Source organism: Coenobita brevimanus, chromosome 101 (assembly GCF_032717465.1).
Source record: "Coenobita brevimanus isolate Jiangsu-jjx chromosome 101, ASM3271746v2, whole genome shotgun sequence".
Taxonomy (NCBI): Eukaryota; Metazoa; Arthropoda; class Malacostraca; order Decapoda; family Coenobitidae; genus Coenobita; species Coenobita brevimanus.
The window spans coordinates 37829563-37852226 of record NC_137054.1 but is presented as its reverse complement, the minus strand read 5'-3'; the positions used below and the strand labels follow the sequence as shown (position 1 = coordinate 37852226).

At 44.1% G+C, this 22664-nt stretch overlaps 1 protein-coding gene across 1 annotated transcript in view; it reads right to left on the bottom strand.

Annotated features, from left to right (window-relative positions):
* Window positions 1-9041: 9041 nt before the first annotated feature.
* The window catches only part of LOC145415135 (uncharacterized), a 197386-nt gene continuing 183763 nt past the window's right edge, over window positions 9042-22664 (bottom strand). Inside the window, exon 6 of the mRNA XM_080284555.1 lies at window positions 9042-9516. Coding sequence (XP_080140681.1) covers window positions 9268-9516 — 249 coding nt within the window. The 3' untranslated portion in view covers window positions 9042-9267. The remainder of the gene's footprint in view (window positions 9517-22664) is intronic.

Genomic DNA, 22664 nt, shown 5'->3' with positions numbered 1-22664 from the left:
TTTGTGCATTTTTGGTGTCTGACTGGCGCAGCCATTGCAGGGATTGATGATAAGGTGATGATGGTGACGTGGGTCCCTGCTAGGTAGGCTCGGAAATACTCGAGCACCCATATGACGCCTAAGCGTTCCCGCTTAGTAGCAGCATAGTTTCACTCTGCCTGATTCGGGGTGTGACTGGCGCAGGCAATGATACGAGTATGTTCCTGGCTGTCTTGTACTTAGGCCAGGACGGTGCCAATTGCCACTAGTAACACGTCCGTGTATAAGTGGAAGGGGAGAGTATAATCAGGAAACACCACTATAGGGGCCATGATCAACTTGTCCTTGAGGACATGGAAGGCCAGGAGGTGGCCTTCGGTCCATGTGAAGGGTTAGCCCTTTTTCGTAAGATCGTGTAGTGGCTTGGCGATGGTCATGAACCCTTTCACAAAGTGCCGATAGTACGAGGCAAGGCCTATGAAGACACGGACCTCGTGCACGTTCCGGGGCAGGGGGAGTTTGGCTATGGCCCTTAGCTTCTCTGGGTCGGGGGCTATGCCTTCCCTAGATATGATGTGGCCCAGAAAAGAGAGTGAGCGTTGTGCCAGGACACATTTGGAGGGGCAGAGTTTAATCCCGGCCTGTCTTATCCTGGAGAAAACTTGTCGTAGGTGATGGAGATGGTTGGCCCAGGTTTTGCTGAAAATAATGACGTCATCTAGGTATGCAAGGCATATCTCGCAAGTGAGGCCACTTAGCACACACTCCATTAATCGGGAGAACCTAGCAGGGGCGCTGAAGAGGCTGAAAGGGAGCACATTGAACTCGTAGTGCTTCCCGTTGCTGGTGGAGAATGCCGTTTTTCCTCGGTCCTCGGGGTGGACAGGGACTTGCCAGTATCCTGACTGGAGATCGAGGGTGGAGAACCAGGATGCCCCGTAGAGGGAGGCAAGGGAGTCGGCAATCCTGGGCAGGGGGGCGGCATATTTGATTGTCACATCATTGAGGCGATGGTAATCTACACAGAAGCGGAGTGTCCCATTTTTTTTCTTTACCAGGACGATGGGGGAGGGCCATGGGCTGGTAGAGGGTGATATTATGCCAACATCTAACATGTCCTGGACCTGCCGGTCTTCCTTAGCCCATTGGGTATGATTTTTCCTCCGTGAAGGTTAGTGGATGAGTGGCCCCGTCATGCATGCCCAGTGGGGTAGGTGAGGTTTGTACCAAATAATAGGAAATCCCTTATGGAGGTGATGAGAGACAACATTATGTAGGCAGCTGGAACCCTCCAGGTGTGCACAGGCCAGCAGGCAGGAGGTGAGGTGGCAGTTCACTCTGTGAGGGGAGTATCTGAGGAAGAGGATACAGTAGAACTAGTTATTGTTGTTGTTGCTGATCAACCCCAGTCTCTCTGGCTTAGCAAACCCATCAACCGCAGACAAGCAACCACCGCTTCAGGGCTGTCCCATGCAGTGAACCAATGTTCCCTTGCAGTTGATAGCGCTGAATTTGCTTTGCAACACTCCACTCAGACAGCAGGGACACTATAGCAGGGACCGCATCGCCCCATTATCTAGTTGTGTGGTTACCGCCCAGCACTGTAAATGGTTTCCTGGATTACAGGGAGCCATTAGGCTTGACATGCAATGTACAGCCACTTGAGATGGAAAGAAGAGCAATAAAAAGCAGCAGAAGTTAAGGGGAAAATAAGAATAAAGGAGGGCAGATGCAGAGATAGAATGATAAATGTGAAGGATGAAGTAGACAGCACTACATCAAGTGGATGATGATCATCACCAACTACCATCTAGTACTACTGGCTGATGCCTCAAACGCATTTTTAACTCTTTCAGTCAAGAGGCAATACTGCACAACATAAAAATTAAATGCCCAGCATTTAATTTTTATGTATGTGGAAAATACCAACAAAGAATCAACAAACCTTTATATTATGAGTAAGGGGCCCAAAAAATGTCTATTATTCAATCTACAGAAGGTACAACCCAAGGAGATCCCATGGCCATGGCTATGTATGTTCTGTAATCTGTCTACGACAGTGCTGCAACAACAGATCAAATATAAGGCAACCCATGCAAAAAAATGTAGATGATCTCACAGGTGCTGGCAAAGTGAAAGATGTGACAAAATAGTAGAACCTTGTAGCATCTCATGGCCCTGAAAGGTTATTTCCTTAATGCAGGTAAGTCCATCTTTATTGTGAAACCAGCTTACTACCAAGATGCACAGGAAACTTACAGAGACACTAAGGTAATATTGTCAAAGATGACCAGAGGCAACTCTGAATTCAAAGAAAAATAAGTGAGTGATATGGTTATGACATGAGTAGGAAAAATACACTTACTCTCCAACCACGCAAAAACTGAACCCAGTGCAGCATACACAACACTTACCATATTTCGCGGCACATCAAGGCGCTACACTATGTTAGACACACCCAAATTTTGGAAGAGCAAGTCTAAGGGAAACAGTTTTTGACTCCTAACCAACATCCACAACCTTAGCGTGATATAGTCACTTTCACACAAATGCACACTCATTTTTCAGTATCTCCATTTAGTACCATTCATCAGTCAATAGTTTCCATATTACTGACTATAAGAACTACAATAGCAAAAATGTGTATCATAGCCATACATTTAAACACTACAGATTACTCCTGTCCATCCTTCTGCTTCTTGACTGAGTTTGAACCAGGTGGGTTTGTATATACAGTACGTATTCACTTCTATACAGGCAAACCCGGATTTATGATACCCCTAGATGCGATACCCTGGAATAGTGACAGGGTAGAAATACCACCCTCTCCCACCTATCGTAGGCCTACCCCCGGTTATGAGATTTTTTTTTTTTTTTTTTTTTTTTTTTTAACTGATTTTGATGATATTTTGGACTTAAATTTTGTTTATGTTGATTTACAAACTGTGTTTAGACTTAGATTAATGTGTTTTAGTCATAGGTGGAGAGAACTCTGTCATTTGGGGTACGGATTCTCACCCATCAGATGAGGTACAAAACAGTGTGGGCAACTAGGCAACTGAACAAAGAATATTTCATGTTTGACCATTGAACTGTCATCTAACCTATCAAGGAATACATCATCCATCCATCCATCCATCCATCCATCCACCATCCAATCTTATGTCACCCCATGAGAAGAGTAGGAACCCCCGGGTAGGCAAGCTGGTCCTGACATTTAAGATGAGAGTGACCAGCCTCACTCATCTCTGGGTGGCAATAAACTCCAACCACCCCTTGAATATAAACCTACCCAGGCTCAATCCAACTGGAGCACCTTAATTACCCACTAAACCACCAGCTGCCATAATTTGGTTATATAGTTACCACCCAGTGTAGTAAATGGTTTCCCGGTGTGCAGGAAACAATTTGGATTGTCACTCAGTGTAGAGTTATCCACACCCAGAAGGAAGAGGAGAGAAGGAAGGAAAGAAAGACAGAAGAGGAAGGAAAGGAGAGAGGAAAGGGCAGACATCCAAAGCAGCACTATATCGGGTGAGTGGATGGTGGGTACCCCACACTACCACTAGTGTCCCCACCTACCACTGCATACATAGAAAAAATTTTAAATAAAAATTAATAATTATGAAATCCTTCAAGAGTAAATATTTCATATTGATGACAACTGTGACATCAATAAACTGTGTATTTACATTCTGGTTGTTCAAGGAATAGTGCTTTGAAAATACAAAGGAATCTCTAAATAAATGTTGGAAAATAAGAGAGAAGAAAATAAAAGAACTCAGCAACCAGAACAGTAACTAAAACAACATAAAGAGGAGCCTTTGAACTGGCTATCCCAATCATATTGTTTGATAAATCATGTCTTTACATTCGGGCTTTTCAATGGAAAACGCTTTGAAAATACCAAGGAATTTCTAAATAAATGTTGGAAAATGGGAGAGAAGAAAATACAGGAACTCAGCAACCAGAAATAACAAGAACAACATAAAGAGAGACTGTTGAAAAGGCTATAACAATCGGATTCCCTGTCGAGAAAATTCGTCAAAACATCAACGATTCTCTGTCACAACGATTCTGAATCATTCATACATTATTATGCATAACAGCTGTTTATTTGATTGTTCTGCGACCGTCTGATGGTGGGAGTATACAGTGGTGCTGCTGCTTCTCTACTGAGTTTGAATACCAGTCAGAGATCGCATTCTCCAGTGACCTTGACTGGGTACAAGTGAGATGCGCACTGATTTTAGGCTTAGGTTAGCTTCTTTCACAGCTGTTAGGCCATTTAGATTAGCTTTTAAATTTTTTTCTGATTCATTTGGGTGGGTTTATGACTTGGTTCGAGGGGGGAACCCAAAACTCAAAAACACATCCCCATACTTTACAAGTTAAATCTACTCCAAGATATGATACCCTGCCTAGCGATAGGTTTTTCTTAACCAACTGCATCATTAAACTGGGGTGTGGCTGTATCTCAGTTCAATACTATTCATCAATCTACTATTTTAAAAGTGAAAATCTGTAAAATGGTTTCCTGTACACCAGGAAACCATTTACTACACTGGGTGGTAACTATATAAGTAAATTATGGCACCTGGTGGTTAGTGGGTAATTATGGAGCTCCAATTGGATTGAGCCAGTGCAGATTTCTATCCAAGGCGTAGTTGGGGTTTATTGCTCACGTAATGCCACTCAGAGATGAGTAAGGCTAGTCACTCATCTTAAATGTCAAGACCAACTTGCCTAGCCCTGGGTGCCTACACTCTTCATGGGGCAACATAGGATTGGATGATGTATGAATGGATGAAATCTGTAACAGTCATACATATTACATCACAAATTGCTTCAATCCATCCTTCTTCTCTGTTGAACTTGACCTAGCTAGGTTTGTCCATAAGTCACTTGACTGCATGTGACGTATCAGCATGATTCAGGCATATATTATATAATCACACACACACACACACACACACACACACACACAAAGTTATAAACATTTGTTCTTCCTAAAAACCAGTTATAATCACCAGAACACACCAGAAGGCAGCACTGTTAGTATGTGTACACATGAATTGTGGCTGTCTATAAAGGTATAAAGGTATATGAGAGAGGGGGGTGTGAGTTGGGAGCAGGGCATTGAAATGGCGGGGGACAGGGCAACTTGGAGGCGATTTGTTTGTGGCCACCCCAAACGGGATTGAGGCGTCTGGCAATAGATAGATAGATAGAAATGCATCTTATTTTTCACAATTTATCAAAAACTTTAGATTATTATTATTTTTTTTTTATTTCATATTCTACAAATGATTGGCAGTTTACAAGATATCTACCTGTCTATGTGGCTGTTTCGAACAGAACCAGAGCTAACTTGAGTCCAACCTCGTGACATCCACGTTCGAAGATGCTTGAGGACTTTTCAGTGTACTTGTTTGGGGGAAAAAAATCTTATATGACAATGAATACAAGTACACATGGTATAAAGCATAAATGGAGTCTTGTGATGTAGACCATCACTAATTGCTGCTACAACCGCTGGAGTATGCTTTCAAGGAATCGTCCCTCCCATCACCGACCAATGGCCACATCTCCACATCTGAAGAGAGGGATCTTTTAGCACTATCACTCAGGATGTGAGGCCTTGGCATTAACCCGCCCCGTGCCAGTGACATATATATATATATATATATATATATATATATATACGTCGGGACCTGCACGTGCACAAAATGCCAGTGATGTATGTAAACATCATCAATTTGAAATATTTGCGAAAATTCATAAATTCAATATTGGTGCGAGACATTTGCTAGGGATACTCCCTCGCCTGTTTAGGCCTAATACCTACGGTATGAGTCGTCACATCATCCCTCCTCTCACGCGGGGCCCCGCCAACTCAGTCCCACTTTGCGAGTGATAGAGCACCATGGCGAATCGTGGTGTTCCCCAACACAAGATTGACAAGCTCCTGAACATCCCCTGTGATGGAGAAAGTGATTCTCCCATTGATGATGTTGCTGATCAAGACTACGTCCAACCTGAGTCGGAATCAAGTAGCGAGGACGAGATTCCATCCCCAACAAAGATGAGGTATGTGGCTGTCTGCAAGGCTGTATCTCACCCTGCACCAACACCACCACCACTTTCCACCCCACCACGCTGCTCTTGCTCCATGAACGATTCCCCTAGTGATGAGGAATACGAGGCTGACTCCTCAGGTGAACATTGGCTGTCTTCATGGAAAGGATCGCCCAGGGAAACCCAGATGAGTGGGAAAGAACGATTCAGTAAAAAGTACAAAGTGAGCAGTGCTTTGTTCCATTCATGTGGTGTGCGACGATACCTCCTACCTCCAGCCCCACGCAGCGCTGCCTCTCCCCAACCCAGGACCTCCACCGCACCTGAACCTGCCTGCGCTTCCTCCCGACAGCCTCAAACTGTGGGGAAAGAAGCAAAAGGGAAGGGAAAAGGCAGGGGGAAGAAAAGTGTGAGTTGTGGGGAATGTGAGGAGGCATGCTCTATTCCCCAACGTCCTCCCCAACCTACTACCAAATTTCCTCCCCATCCTGATGACGGAGATGGAGGTGGCCCTACTGGTGACAAGGGGGAAAGCAAAGGAGGGGATGAAGTCAAGTGGAAGTGGGACGATGGGAGCAATTTCGTTCCCATCATTCATCCCTTCACAGACGGTGATATGGCAGGTTGTACTGTGCCGGAGCTGACTCCCACTTCAAGGAGCTTCAATTTCTTCAAGAATTTTTTTACAGTGGAGCTAATATTGAGACTTATTCTCCTCTCTAACACCTATGTTGCCTTCTACCAATGTGTGAATGTGACGTGGGGTTGTGTCTCATCCCATGCTTTGAGGAATATCATACCCTCCTCCACTTCTAAGTGCTGGAAACCTGCTATATGCGAAAAAAGACACCTATAAGTGTTACTGAATTGTATCGTATATATAAATTAGTGTAGGTTATTTCATAAGTAATTGTAATGTATATATAAATTAGTGTATATGATTTCATAATAGCAAGTGCAGTGTAAGTACTTCAAATATAACTTGCGTAATGTGTCTTGTGTGTTCGAGAAAAGACATGGCGAATACAACGTGCAAGCATAATTCATTGTACGAAAAAAATATACAACTGTAAAATATATATGTGCGGGAAAACACTTTATGTGAAAACTAGAAAATCCAATAATATGAACATTATTGGAAAAATACCACTCACTCACTCAAATGTCGTAATGCACCCCTGCACATAATTATGCTTGGGGACAATTCCCACATCATCTATATACCTTCCGAGAGTGTCCCTGGGTCATTTGGGGTACTTACCCATGAAGAAAAGGAAGATCTCCTACCTCAACTCGCTGGGTGTCAGCGGTAGTCAATGAAGTCTACGGGCATTACTCGAAACATTTCAGTTACCAAACTTGCTGAGAGAATCAACTTCAAAATTAACCTTTTAGGCTTCTGTGAGTACTTTTATGGTTGTTCTCCATGTTTTCTCATCATCCCTATAAAAAAAAAAAAAAAAAAAAAAAAAAAAAGGCCGGCAATGGGGCGCCATGTGGTGGGTTAAAAATCCAGCAGCCATGGCTGGCTATAAACATGGACATTAACTCTGGCTCGTCAAATCCTTGTCATGGAAAATTTGGGCCCAAACTGAGATGGGTGAAGCCAATCAACAACAGCAGAAAGACAGACACAAGTAAGCAGAGAGGGGAAGCAAGACAGAACTAGCTGTGGCACATAGCTGCATATCTTATTACAAACCAGCACAGAAGAGTTGAAATGACACAGGAGGTTGGAGCATCGCATTGGCAGACAACCCTGCCTCTCGGGGCAAAATGGCTTTGACTTCAAGAAACAAGAATATAATGACACCATAGCCTTGAGATATGGGTGGTCAACAGAAAACCTTCCTCAACAGTTTACCAGTGGCACCATACAATAGTTTGCAAATAAGGGAGACTTTGTGTGCATTTGGCATGATGAAGTACACAACCTCATTGCAAAAATGCTGCGGGAAATTTGCCATGACACCATAAAGCCAGCTCAGCTTCCTCTAGACAATGATCACTTCAACCACAGAACAGCAAACATCAAATGATGTCAAATGCTACTCTCCCTTGTGAGGTCTGCATTCCTATGCATCAGGGGCACAAGATCATCAGCCCTCAAGCATGTATCTCGGGTGGGTATGGACTACGAAGCTACTGTGTTCGAGAGACACACTGAGCAGTGACTAGTACATAAATATTTTTATTAGCACTGTAATATTAATCATATTATAAAACAGTAATTAAAATACATGTAGCAGCATGTTGATGATTTCTGTACCACAGTTGTTGGCATGTTTGGGGCCAACCGACTGTATTACGAAGATTAGTGCTAACCTTCACATTACGACTCCAATTGGTTACCGTAATTGTACTATGAATATTGATGCTGACCTTCACAATACATTTTCCAAATGGATGGAAGTGATTTTACAGTATGGGAAAAAAAGAAAAGAAAAGAAGCACCAGTATGACAAAGATGATGATGATGATCTGAACATGAAACTGCAGGCCAAAGCTGCCTTTCTACAGTCCACCATCCTTCTTTTAGGGGTTAAGGAGAAGATTAAGGACACTTAATATAATGTGACAGCTTCAGCACCTAGTAAGAGTGGTGTCACCACCAAAAGGCATCCCACTTCAACAACATACAGTACTGACTGTAGATATATAAAGTGCAAATGCTGAGTCCTTTAGAATATTTGCTCCTGTGAGTCCATCTCTGCAAGAGTCAGAAATTCAAGGAATAAAAACAGAAACAATCACATATTTACCAGCTCCAGTCAGGTTCTGATTAGCATAAAAATCCGGTATCTGGACTCAATGCATAGTTTGTATTTTTTTTCCAAAATATTATACATCTATAACTAAGGATCCCCATGGATGAGTTTTTTGTCACTAGCTGAAGCAAACAACTTGGAAGAATTTTGTTCATATTTTTTTTTTTTTTTTTAATCATTAGTTTCAAAAAGTTGTACAAGAAACTTTTAATATGGTACACAAATTAAGGCATAATAAGCTTTATTCATCAGTCAAGAAGTCAATATATTAATTATCTCAGTGAAAAGATAAAAAAAAAAAGTACAAGAAAAAAGCTTGAATAGCTGCATGAAACTGACCATAAATAAAAAATAACAATATCAGAAACAGGCAATATGCAGCCAAGATTGTAAAAGGAACTTCAGTCATAAGCCTGGAAAGTTGCACAAAAAACACCCTTCATTAGCTAAGAAAATCTACCACTTCATCCAGTTCTCTCTGTTTGGCCTGCTTGTGGGCCCAGCGTGCCTCTACAGTCTCAGGTGTCAACTTCCACTTGTCGTGATAGATCCTCAAGCTGCAGGTGTGGCAGGTTTTTCCTCCTTGGAATGGTGGGGTTTTTATGTAGGTGTCAAGGCATTGATTGTGGTAGACATGACCACAGTATATCCGCTCCACATGCTTTGCCCCATTTTCATCCAGTTCAACATCCTGTCAACAGGAGATAACAGAAAATAACTAAGTGGGTCACCCGAAATGGAATGAGTAGTTTGAAGACAGTACAGCTGATGTTCATTCATCGCCACTGGAGATATAACTAGTGAATTAGGGAATGCTAGAATATACGGGGTGATTGGTTAGTAAGGTGTACCCAGTGAAGTGGATGGGAATAGTAAAGCCCTAGTGAATGTCTGTGCCAGGAAGGGCTGGTAACTGCTAGTACCTTCTTCAAGAATAAACCAATCAACAGGTATACTGAGTGATATGAGAGACTAGCTGGCTAAAAGTAAGGCAATGACTGATTTTGTGTGTTTGGTGACTAAATGAGATCCATACTTGATGCCTGGGTAAACAACAGACTCAGAAATGGCTTGTCTGATTATTATGTGGTGTTGTCATATATGTTAGCTGCTGTATGACAATCTTATGATACCTACTCTAATGCATGGAGGCTAAGCTTAGACTCTGGTGGAAGGACACAAGTCAGGTATGAGTGGAGTGGAAGTGACCTATATGAGAGGAGCATGTGGAGTTATGATGAGAGGTAGTCAGGCAGACAAGGAAGTCATGAGCATTACAGTGCTGATATGTGGTGAAAAGCATTAAAAGTACACCAATACTATCTCGACATGTGGAGGGAAAGGAGGATGGGTGACTGATGAGGAGAGTTTACACGAGTGAGGTGGAGACGGAAAAGGGGAGGGAGGAGACAAGCGATGAGATGGATTAGGTGAAGTGTATGACTGAGGGGGTAGTAGTAGTAGTAGTAGTAGTAGTAGTAGTAGTAGTTCCCTAGGCAGTCTGGCCGAACAGCCCCGAGTCCCTTAGGAAGGCCATGGCCGACACCAGGCTTTCCCACAGAGCTCTCAAAGAGTGTATGTTGTGTTGTTGGTGCAGGTGATTGTGTGCAATGCAGTCTTCCATAATGTGCTTAATAGTATGGGGTGCTGTGTTGCATCCTGGACAGGCATCAGTGATGGAGTCATCCAGCCTCTTCTGGTAGCTTAAGAGGGCTGGATGGTGCCTACATCTCAGCCTGGCCAGGTTGGCCAGGTGGACCCTGTCCTCACGAGGAAGATAGGATTCAGAAGGATGGATGTCAGAAGGCTGTGCATGCAGCTGTGTGTTGTTTTTAAGTGACTGAATAGATAGGCAAGTGATCTGAGTGTGGATATGCTTCTGGAAGCTGGTCTGAGGTGGGCGAGATGACAGTACTGTATTTGTGTATGGCATCGTGTGCTGGGTGTTGTTTTGATGTTCCTTGGTGTGGGTGGATGTGCTGCCATGTACTGTAGTGGATGTTGTGGGTTTGTGGAGGCTGCAGCAAGAAACTGGGTGCCTCTCATGTCTAAGTGATCCTTGACTTTGAGGACTTTGGTTTCTTGATGTAGGTGGTCTGTGGGTGTAGTAGCTGTGCAGCCTGTGATTATTTTTAGGGCCTTGTTCTGTATGGTGTGCAGTGTTGTAGTGTGTTTTGGTGAAGTTAGAAGCCCAGGCAGGGCTTGCATAATTCATCACTGAATGTATGAATTGTCTGTATACTGTGGTGATGATTTCTTTGTTGTGTCTGAATGTTGCATGGGCAAGTGACCTCAAAGCACTGACTCTTGGTGTTATTTTATTTTTAATGTTTGTGATGTGTTGTTTAAATGACACTGATATATTGTATGTAACACCAAGGATTTTGGGTGTGTGTGTGTATGTGGTAGGGGAGTGTTGTTTATGGTGAGGTGTGGGATGTGACTGTGTTCTGCTGTCCAGTTTGTGAGAAAAGTCACTATAGATTTGATTTAGCTGGGGCTATTTTGAGCCTGTTTGTGGTGAACCATTTGTGTAGTGTGTTGAGGTAAGGTTGAATGATGTGTGCAGCTGTGTTTGTGTTTTGGTGTGTACATATAAGTGTTATATCATCTGCACAGGAAGCTATGTGTATCTGTGGTATGTGGGTACGTCGTGCATGTATAGGTCAAAGAGTGTAGGGGACAAAACAGATCCTTGGGGGATGCTGTTTGTGAAGTTTCCAATGTTAGAAGACTGACTGGCAAATGTTACGTGTGCACATCTTTCTGCTAAGTAGTTTGCCAGCCATCTTTTTGTGTTATTGTGCATGTTTGTGTTGAGTATTTTGTTTGTGAGGTTGTGGCAGGGGATGGCATCAAAAGCTTTGCTAATGTCTAGTGTGATTAGGAGTGTTCTGTGTGGTGACCTAGCTGAATTCATTCCATCAAAAACTCTCTGTGTAAGGTCTGTAAGAAGGGTGTTTGTGGAGTGTAATGGCCTAAAGCCATGTTGTGACTGGGCTAGGGGAATGTGAGATGTGACTAGTTGTAGTACCAGACGTTCAGTGACTTTAGAGGGGGTGCAGAGGAGTGTGATGGGGCGATGTGAGGAGGGTAACGTGGGATCTTTGTTGGGTTAGGGATAGTGATGATACTGCCATGCTTCCAGATGCTGGGTATTATGCTGTGTGGGTAGCTGTAGTTTGATATGTTGGTGAGTGCTTGTATGCCTTGTGGTCCTAGGTGTTTAAGGTGAATGTTGCTTATGCTGTCTGATGCACAGGCAGATGAGTCCTTGAGGTTGTTAATGATGTGCTTCGTCTGGTTGTAAGTGAAAGGTGCGTAGTCTGGGTCTGTGGGGAACTGTCTCTTATGTCAGATGATACGTCGGTCTTCGGGATGGGGGGTTAGATGGCTGACTTGTGAAAAGTGACTGATGAGAGTGTTTGCTTGTTGTTTGTTTGAGGGTATGGTGTCTGTTGTTGTGATGGCAGCGTGTGATTGTGTGGTGTAGCTGTTGGAAAGTGTGATGCTGTTTAGTGTTTTGTAGAGTTTGCTGATGTTTGTTTTGTGGTCAAGTGTTTGGAGGTAATTTTTCCAGTTTAGTGTTTGCTGTTCTGATATTTTATTGTTTATTTGAGTGTTGATAGATTATTTTCTGGTTAGGAGGGCCAATAGGAGGTTAGTGAGGGATGTTAAAGTTATAGGAAGTGAGGAGTGTGTGCAGCAGCACAAACTACTGATTTGTGATATGGTGCTTAAAGAACAAGTGATGAAAAAGAGGACTTATGTACCTAGGAGGAAAATATGGAAGCTGAAAAACCAAGTAGTAAGACGTGCCTTCTATAGCACGTTGAGGAGAGTGGTGGCTGAACAGGGAGCTGTAGACAGAGGCGTTAATGAACAGTACAGAGCCCTCAAGAACAATTTCTTGAGAGTTAATGATGTAACATGCGGTTGGACAAGAGGACCACCAAGACATAAAGTAACTTGGTGGTGGGATGATGGTGTAGAAGCTGCAATTAAGGAGAAAAGAAGGCTTTTCCGGGAATGGAAGAAGGGTGGTAGCAAAGAGGAATATTTGGCTGCCAAGCGTAGGGCTAGAAGAGAGGTATACAGGGCAAAGTCTGAGTCACAGAGACTATTACTTGATAACCTAAATCATGGGGAAAGGAAAAATATGATATTTAGGGTGGGAGGTCAAGTGAAGAGGGATAATCGGGATATTATAGGTGAGGAGTGTGTGAAGAATGATGAAGGAAGGGTAGTGGTGAACAGTGAGGATATTAAAGATGCATGGAGAAAGCATTTTAACTGGTTGTTGAATGAGGAGTCTGACTGGGACAGGGAAGGTTTGGAGCCAGCAGATCCAGTGTCTGGCCCTTGGCCTTTGATTGATACTGCTACTGTGAGTGAGGCAATAGGCAGGATGAAGGTGGGGAAGGCAGCAGGTGTGTCTGGGTTGACTGCCGAAATGTTGAAGGCCTCAGGCGATATAGGGGTGAGTTTAGTCACTGACCTGATAAATAGGATTATTTATGAGTGCGTTGTCCCAGATGATTGGCTGAAGAGTGTAATTGTAAATGTGTATAAAGGGAAGGGTGATGCCCTGGAAAGAGGAAATTATAGAGGTATAAAGCTTTTAGATCAGATAATGAAGGTAATGGAGAGAGTTTTAGAAGGTATGATTAGAGAAAGAGTGAATATTGATGAGATGCAGTTTGGGTTCATGCCAGGTAGGGGGACCACTGATGCTATATTCATTGTTTGACAGCGTCAGGAAAAATATATTGGTAGGAGAAGGGATCTTTATTTTGTTTTTGTTGATTTGGAAAAGGCCTTTGACAAAGTCCCTAGAGAGGTGGTGAAGTGGGCAATGAGAAAGCTTGGCTTGGAGGAGTGGCTGGTTAGGGTGGTTATGGCTATGTATGTGGGTGCTCACACCCAGGTAAGAGTGAATGGAGATTTGAGTGATGAGTTTTCTATGAATGCTGGTGTGCATCAGGGGTCAGTCTTGAGTCCCATGTTGTTTATCATGGTACTTGAAGCCCTTTCATGTGACTTTAGAAACGGACTCCCGTGGGAGTTGTTGTATGCTGATGATTTGGTGTTGATTGCAGAGAACGAATGGGAGGCGGAGGAAAGGTTTAGGAAGTGGAGAGGGGGCGCAGTAGCACAGTGGTAGCGCGCTGGACTTGTGATCGGGGGATTGCAAGTTCGAGCCTCGCCCGGGCTGCCGTGCCGGGAGGGGTAGCTTCCTCCTGTAACCCTAGCGGGGCTATATAGTCCAATACAGGGCTTAGCTCGGGGGAATTCCATTTCTCCCATTTTTTTTAGGAAGTGGAGAGATGGTATGGGGCACAAGGGTTTAAGGGTAAATGCAGATAAAACAAAAGTGATGATATCTAGAGTTGGTGGCGGTACTGTCAAAGACAAGGGAGAGTGGTCATGTGCAGTTTGCCACAAGGGCGTGGGAAGTAATTCCATCTTGTGCGGTGTGTGTGATAAATGGGTGCATAAGAGATGTAGTGGTATCAGAGGTAGACTGCGAGATAATGCTGATTTTATGTGCACAGCTTGTCAGGGTGAGTAGATGGAGATTGTCAGACGTGAAAGAATTGAACTTGCTGGTGAATCTCTTGAGTGTGTGGAAGAGTTTTGTTATTTGGGAGACATGTTGTGTGCTGGAGGTGGAGCTGGAGCTAGCTCTGTGGCTAGGGTGAGAAGTGGTTGGAAGAAGTTCAGGGAGCTCTTGCCTCTCCTGACATTGAGAGGACTCTCCCTACATGCTAAGGGGTCTTTGTATGCAGCATGTGTTAGGAGTGTAATGCTGTATGGTAGTGAGACCTGGGCAGTGAAGGAGGAAGATATTCGCCGGCTCAGATGTACAGAAATGACAATGATTAGGTGGATGTGCAGTGCGTCTATGCGTCCAAAACCTAGAGGGGCTGAGTTTACGATGGAAGAGTTGAGAGGTAGGATGGGACTAAAGCGTATTGGTGTTGTGATGAGGAGAGGTAGATTGAGATGGTTTGGACATGTGGAGAGGATGGGGGATGATAATTGGGTGAGGAAGGTAAGAAGTGTTAATATTGGGGTTGGGGTTATGAGGGGTAGACCGAGAAAGACATGGGACGAGGTCATTAAGTGTGACCTCAGGGTTAAGGGACTGAACAGGGAGGCTGCAATGGATCGTGCAGCGTGGACAGCCCCCATTAGGTGACCAAGGACGACACATGCAAGCATGTTGGAGCCTTTAAAAATGAAAACGAAAACGATTGAGTTCTTGTATTTGTTGTACGGTGTCTTGTGTATGGGGTGCTGGGAAGTGTCACAGTGTGTCCCGCTGTCTGATGAGGCCTTGAATTTCTAGTGTGAAGTTGGGGTTGTCTCTCTTTCTGTTGCCTCTAGGGATGTGTCTTTTGTCTGCATTTTGTATAATTGTATTGAAAGTGTGCACAGCGGTGTTGATGTTTGTGATGGGTGTACTGTTTAGTGTTTCGAAATGTTCTGTTTCAGGTACAAAGGCCTCCCAGTTGGCTCTCTTATAATTAGTGTATGTGTGTTTGTGGCCAGCTGGGATGATTCTGGTTTTGGTAGTGATGATGACTGGGAGGTGATCAGAACCTAGGGTTTTGACCACTCTCCATGATGTAGTGGGGGCGAGGTTTGGGGAGCAGAAGGTGATGTCTGGAGATGATGGGAGGAAGAGGGCTTGGTGTGGGATATGGGTATGTTGGTATAAATTGTTCAGTATGAAAAGATGATCTGTCTGGGATTGTAGTACCAGCCCTCCGTCAGTGTCAGGGTTGTTGATATACCAGGGGGTTATGCACTGAGAGGGCAGCCTGATGATGGGTGGAGGATAAGAGAGAAGAGAAGGGGATTTTTTTTGTGGTCACCCCTTACAGGACTGAGACATTTGGTTACAGACAGACAATAAAAGAAAAAGGCACAGAAGGTGATGGCAGAAGAGATGTGAAGGAAAGTACGAGAAAGTATAGTAGTGGTTGCAAAGAAAGGAGACAGGCTGCATGAGGAAGAAAACTGGATGGACTTTTGTTGCTACTGCTGTAGCTCAACCCAAGTCTGCCTGGCTGAGCAGACCCATTGACTGAAGGTATGCGACTTCCCCTATATGGTCATCTCATAGGTTTAACACACTGCTGAAGTTGTCTCAGTATTTTAGTGTAGCATATACTCTGGAGTGCTCTATTATGTGTGTTATGTTCAATGGGAATATTTTATAAGCATAACACATGTCATCAGTGATTCCATTCACTCTTATCATCTGGTAACTGAGAAAGCCTTGGTGATATTCTGATCTAAGCCTAGCTAGGTGAACTCGATCAGTTTTGCTTACAGATATCTCTGATGGGTGGATGTCGGGAGGGGGCTTGTATTATAGCATTCTGTTTGTGACGTGATCATATAGGTGTTTTTTCATTGCCAGTGTTCGAATGGCCAAAGATGAGGTGTTCTTGCAGCTGGTCTTGTAATGGCTGTGTGGTGACTGTTTTAAGTGCTTACTTGTGTAGTGCAGCTCTGCTGCATGATGAGAGGAGTGCTGGATGTTATCACAGACTACTTCATACAATCCTCTCTCTCTCTCTGTCTATCTGTCTATTGCCAGACGCCATAATCCCGTGAGGGGTGGCCATTTGACTTTGAGTTATTTGTTTTACAGGGAGGGGCACTAGCCCTCCACCAACCCACTTGCTGACACATGGGGAGCACTTATGATTTGGTTATATGGTTACCACCCAGCGTTGTAAATGGTTTCTTGGCTTACAAGAAGCCATTTGGCTTGTCACTCAATGTAAAGCCATCTGTAAAAGAAAGAAAAGCAATAAGAAGTGACAGGAAAGATGGGAGAAATAGGAAGAGAGGAGGGCAGGCACAGAAAAAGAATGATAAAGGCTAAGGAAGAAGTAGGCAGCACTACATCAAGTGAGTGGATGATGGTCACTACCACCTACCACGAATCCTCTCTCATATCAAGATATTCTCTATGGAAGACTTTCATTTCAAAGCATATGTGAGCTATGAGAGCTGTGCTGTCAATGATGACACATACAGAGTTGTTCTGTATGGTCTGCAAGGTGATGGAGTGGGTGTTATATTGGATGGAAGCCCATGCTTGGGAGACAGAGGACATCAAAGATTTTATATAGTGTTTGCAAAGTACGATGAATGTTCAAGCAGCAAGGGAGGCTTGAATTAGGAGGTGGGGAGGGGTTGAAAGGGTGAAGCATGGCACTCAGGTTTGTTATTTCAGGAATATGTGTGTGTCAACCCCATGAAAAAATATCAATGAGAAATAATGAAATATGTAGTATAATTTAACAGAAGATAACTACTGGTACTTCTCGATTTACGAGAGTATTGTGTTCCAGAAGAAGGCAAGTAATTTGAATTTCGTGTACCTGGAGGCGCTCACCATCCACTTACTTGATGTGGTGCTGCTTTCGGTGTCTGCTCTTTCCTCTCTTCCTTCCTTCCTATTCTTTCTTTCCTTCATTCTTTCCTCTTCCTTCTGCCTATGGGTGACTTTACACTCCCTCTTCTGTCTTTCTTTCCTTCACTCTTTCCTCTTTCTTCTGCCTATAGATGATTCTACATTAAATGACAAGCCAAATGGTTTCCTGTACACAAGGAAATCATTAACTATGCTGGGTGGTAACCATATATCCAAATTATGGTGCCTGGTGGTTTAGTGGGTAATTAAGGTGTTCCAATCAGATTAAGCCTATGTAGGTTTACATCAAAGAGGTGCTTGGGGTTTATTGCTAACGTAATGCCACACTGGGATGAGTGAGGCTGGTCACTCTCATCTTAAATGTTAGGACCAACTTGCCTAGCCCTGGGCTCCTACACTCCTCATGGGGTGGCATAGGATTGGATGATGGATGGATGGATTCGTTTCGTTTCGTTTTTAAAGGCTCCAACATGCTTGCATGCGTCAGCCTTGGTCACCTAATGGCGGCTCTCCATGCTGCACGATCCACTGCAGCCTCCCTGTTCAGTCCCTTAACCCTGAGGTCACACTTAATGACCTCGTCCCATGTCTTTCTCGGTCTACCCCTCATAACCCCACCCCCAATATTAACACTTCTCACCTTCCTCACCCAATTATCATCCCCCATCCTCTCCACATGTCCAAACCATCTCAATCTACCTCTCCTCATCACAACACCAATACACTCCAGTTCCATCCTACCTCTCAACTCTTCCATTGTGAACCCAGCCCCCCCAGACCTTGGATGCAGGAATGCACTACACATCCACCTTATCATTGTCATTTCTGTAAGTCTGAGCCAGCGAATATCCTTCTCCTTCACTGCCCAGGTCTCACTACCATAAAGCATTACACTCCTAACACAAGCTGCATACAAAGACCCCTTAGCATGCAGGAAGAGTCCTCTCAATGTCAGGAGAGACAAGAGCTCCCTGAACTTCTTCCAACCCCTTCTCACCCTAGCTACAGAGCTAGCTCCAGCCCCACCTCCAGCACACATGTCTCCCAAATAACAAAACTCTTTCACCAGCAAGTTCAATTCTTTCATGTCCGACAATCTCCACCTGCTCTCCCCAACACGCCGTACACATAAAATCAGCATTATCTCGCAGTCTACCTCTGATACCACTACATCTCTTATGCACCCATTTATCACAAACACCGCATAAGATGGAATTACTTCCCACACCCTTGAGGCAAACTGCACATGGCCACTCTCCCTCGTCTTTGACAGTACCGCCACCAACGCTAGATATCATCACTTTTGTTTTATCTGCATTTACCCTTAAGCCCTTGTGCCCCATACCATCCCTCCACTTCCTAAACCTTTCCTCCACCTCCCTTTCGTTCTCTGCAATCAACTCCAAATCATCAGCATACAACAACTCCCACGGGAGTCTGTTTCTAAAGTCACGTGAAAGGGCTTCAAGTACCATGATAAACTACATGGGACTCAAAACTGATCCCTGATGCACACCAACATTCACGGAAAACCCATCACTCAAATCTCCATTCACTCTTACCTGTGTGTGAGCACCCACAAGAATACATGTTAAGCGAAGGAGTTAGGTTCTGTAGAGTACTATATGGTAAATAAAATACAGTTATACAATAATTCCATACCTTTAATTTGTTTGTTCGTTTTTGAAGGCTCCAACATGCTTGCACGTGTCAGCCTTGGTCACCTAATGGCAGCTCTCCATGCTGCACGATCCACTGCAGCCTCCCTGTTCAGTCCCTTAACCCTGAGGTCACACTTAATGACCTCGTCCCATGTCTTTCTCGGTCTACCCCTCGTAACCCCACCCCCAATATTAACACTTCTCACCTTCCTCACCCAATTATCATCCCCCATCCTCTCCACATGTCCAAACCATCTCAATCTACCTCTCCTCATCACAACACCAATACACTCCAGTACCATCCTACCTCTCAACTCTTCCATCGTGAACCCAGCCCCCCCAGACCTTGGACGCAGGGACGCACTACACATCCACCTTATCATTGTCATTTCTGTACGTCTGAGCCGGCGAATATCCTCCTCCTTCACTGCTCAGGTCTCACCACCATACAGCATTACACTCCTAACACATGCCGCATACAAAGACCCCTTAGCACGCAGGGAGAGTCCTCTCAATGTCAGGAGAGGCAAGAGCTCCCTGAACTTCTTCCAACCACTTCTCACCCTAGCTCCACCTCCAGCACACAGCATGTCTCCCAAATAACAAAACTCTTTCACCAGCAAGTTCAATTCTTTCATGTCCAACAATCTCCACCTGTTCTCCCCAACACGCTGTACACATAAAATTAGCATTATCTCGCAGTCTACCTCTGATACCACTACATCTCTTATGCACCCATTTATCACACACACCGCACAAGATGGAATTACTTCCCACACCCTTGTGGCAAACTGCACATGGCCACTCTCCCTCATCTTTGACAGTACCGCCACCAACCCTAGATATCATCACTTTTATTTTATCTGCATTTACCCTTAAGCCTTTGTGCCTCATACCATCCCTCCACTTCCTAAACCTTTCCTCCACCTCCCTTTCGTTCTCTGCAATCAACACCAAATCATCAGCATACAACAACTCCCACGGGAGTCCGTTTCTAAAGTCACGTGATAGGGCTTCAAGTACCATGATAAACTACATGGGACTCAAAACTGATCCCTGATGCACACCAACATTCACGGAAAACCCATCACTCAAATCTCCATTCACTCTTACCTGTGTGTGAGCACCCACAAGAATACATGTTAAGTGAAGGAGTTAGGTTCTGTAGAGTACTATATGGTAAATAAAATACAGTTATACGATAATTCCATACCTTTAATTCGTCTGTTCGTTTTTGAAGGCTCCAACATGCTTGCATGCATCGGCCTTGGTCAGTTAATGGTGGCTCTCCACCCTGCTTGATCTTTGGCAGCTTCTCTTTTCAGTCCCTTATCCCTATGGTCACACTCAATGACCTTGTCCCAGGTAGTTTTCAGTCTACCTATCGTAACCCTACCCCTAACATTAACACTTCTCTCTCTCTGCACCCAATTATCGTTCCCCATCCTCTCTACATGCCCAAACCATCTCAATCTACCTCTCCTCATCATAACACCAATACACTCCAGAGCCATCCTACCCCTCAAATCTTCCATCATAAACCTTGCCCCCCCCAGGCCTCACACTCAGGGATGCACTGCACATCCACCTAATCATTGTTATTTCTGTACGTTTCAGGCAGCGAATATCCTCTTCCTTTACTGTCCAAGTCTCACTACCATACAGCATTACACTTCTAACACATGCTGCACACAATGATCCCTTAGCATGGAGGAAAAGCCCTCTCAATGACAGGAAAGGCAACAGCTCCCTGAACTTATTTCAACCACTCATCACTCTAGCCACATAACATGTCTCCCAAATAATAAAACTCTTCCACACTCACGAGACACACCATCAAGCTCAATCCTTTCACGCCTGACAATTTCCCCATGCTCTCCTCGACACATCACACACATGAAACCAGCATTATCTCACAGTCTACCTCTAATACCACTACATCTCCTATGCACCCACTTATCACAGACACTGCACAAGATGGAATCACTTCCCACACTCTTGTGGCAAATTGCACATGGGCACTCTCCCATGTCTTTGACAGTACTGCCACCAGCCTTAGATACCATCACTTCTGTTTTATCTGCATTTACTCTTAAGTCCTTGTGCTCCATACCATCTCTCCACTTCCTAAATCTTCCTCTGCCGCCCTTTCGTTCTCTGCAATCAACAGCAAATCATCAGCATATGATATCTCCCATGGAAGTCCATTTCTAAAGTCAAGTGAGAGGGTTTCAAGTACCATGATAAACAAGATGGGGCTAACTGACCCCTAGTGCACACCAACATTCACAGAAAAGTCATCACTCAAATCTCCATTCACTCTTACCTGGTTGTGAGCACCCACATGTATGGCCAAAACCACCCTAATCAGCCACTCCTTGAACCTAAGCTTTCTCACTGACACTTCACCACCTCTCTAGAGACTCTGTCAAAGGCCTTCTCCAAATCAACAAAAACAAAGTACATTTCCCTTTTCTTTCCTATATATCTTTCCTGAAGATGCTGAACAATGAATATGGCATCAGTGTTTCCTTTCCCTGGCATAAACCCAAACTGCATCTCACCAATATTCACTTTCTCTAATTATACCTTTCAGAACTCTCTTCATTACCTTCATTTTCTGGTCTAAAAGCTTTATGCCTCTAAAATTTCCTCTTTCCAGGACATCACCCTTCCCCTTGTATGCATTTACAATTACACTCTTCAGCCAATCATCTGGGACAAGACAGTCATATATAACCATACTTATCAAGTCAGTGCCCAACCTCACTCCTATATCTCCTGAGGCTTTCAACATTTCAGCGTCAACCCAGACACATCTGCTGTCTTCCCCATCTGCATCCTGCCTATTTCTCCACTCACAGTAGTAGCATCAATCAAAGGACAAAGGCCAAAAACTGCATCTGCTGGCTCCAAACTTTCCCTGTCCCAGTCAAACTCCTCGTTCAGCAACTGGCTGTCATGCTCTTTCAATGTGTCTTTAATGTCCCCACTGTTTGCCACTACCCTTCTGTCATCATTCTTCACACACTGCTCACCTATGATATCCCTATTCTCCCTCTTCATCTGACTTGCCACCTTAAATATATTCTTCCTTTCCACACGATTTAGGTTATCAAGTAAAAGTCTCTGTAACTCAGACTTTGCCCTGTAAATTTCTCTAGCTCCATGCTTGGCAGCCAAGTATCCCTCTTTGTTTCCACCCTTCTTCCATTCCTGGAAAAGCCTTCTTTTCTCTTGAACTGCAGCTTCTACATCCTCATCCCATCACCAAGTTACTTATGTCCTGGTGGGCCTCCTGTCCATCTACATACTGAACCAGTAACTCTCGGAGGTTGCTCTTGAGGGTTCTGTACTGTTCAATACCATTTCTGTTAACGTCTCTGTGTTCAACCACCACTCTCCTCATCTCGCTATAGAAGGCATCCCATACTGCTAGGTTTTTCAGCTTCCATATATTCCTCCTAGGTGCATAGGTCCTCTTTTTATCACCTGCTCCCTAACCCCTTAACCGCGGGGCGTCACTTTCGTGACGCTCGGGCGCAATGGATCATACCGCGGGGGGTCACTTTTGTGATTCTGTGTTATTTTGAATTATCCCGGGCTTTCAAGTGGTGGCTTGTATCATCTATCAGTACTGCCAATGTCCAACACTAGTCAGCACTCCAAATCTCATCTGTACTCCCATCCATTGTTGACATTTTAGCCATTTTTCCCCAT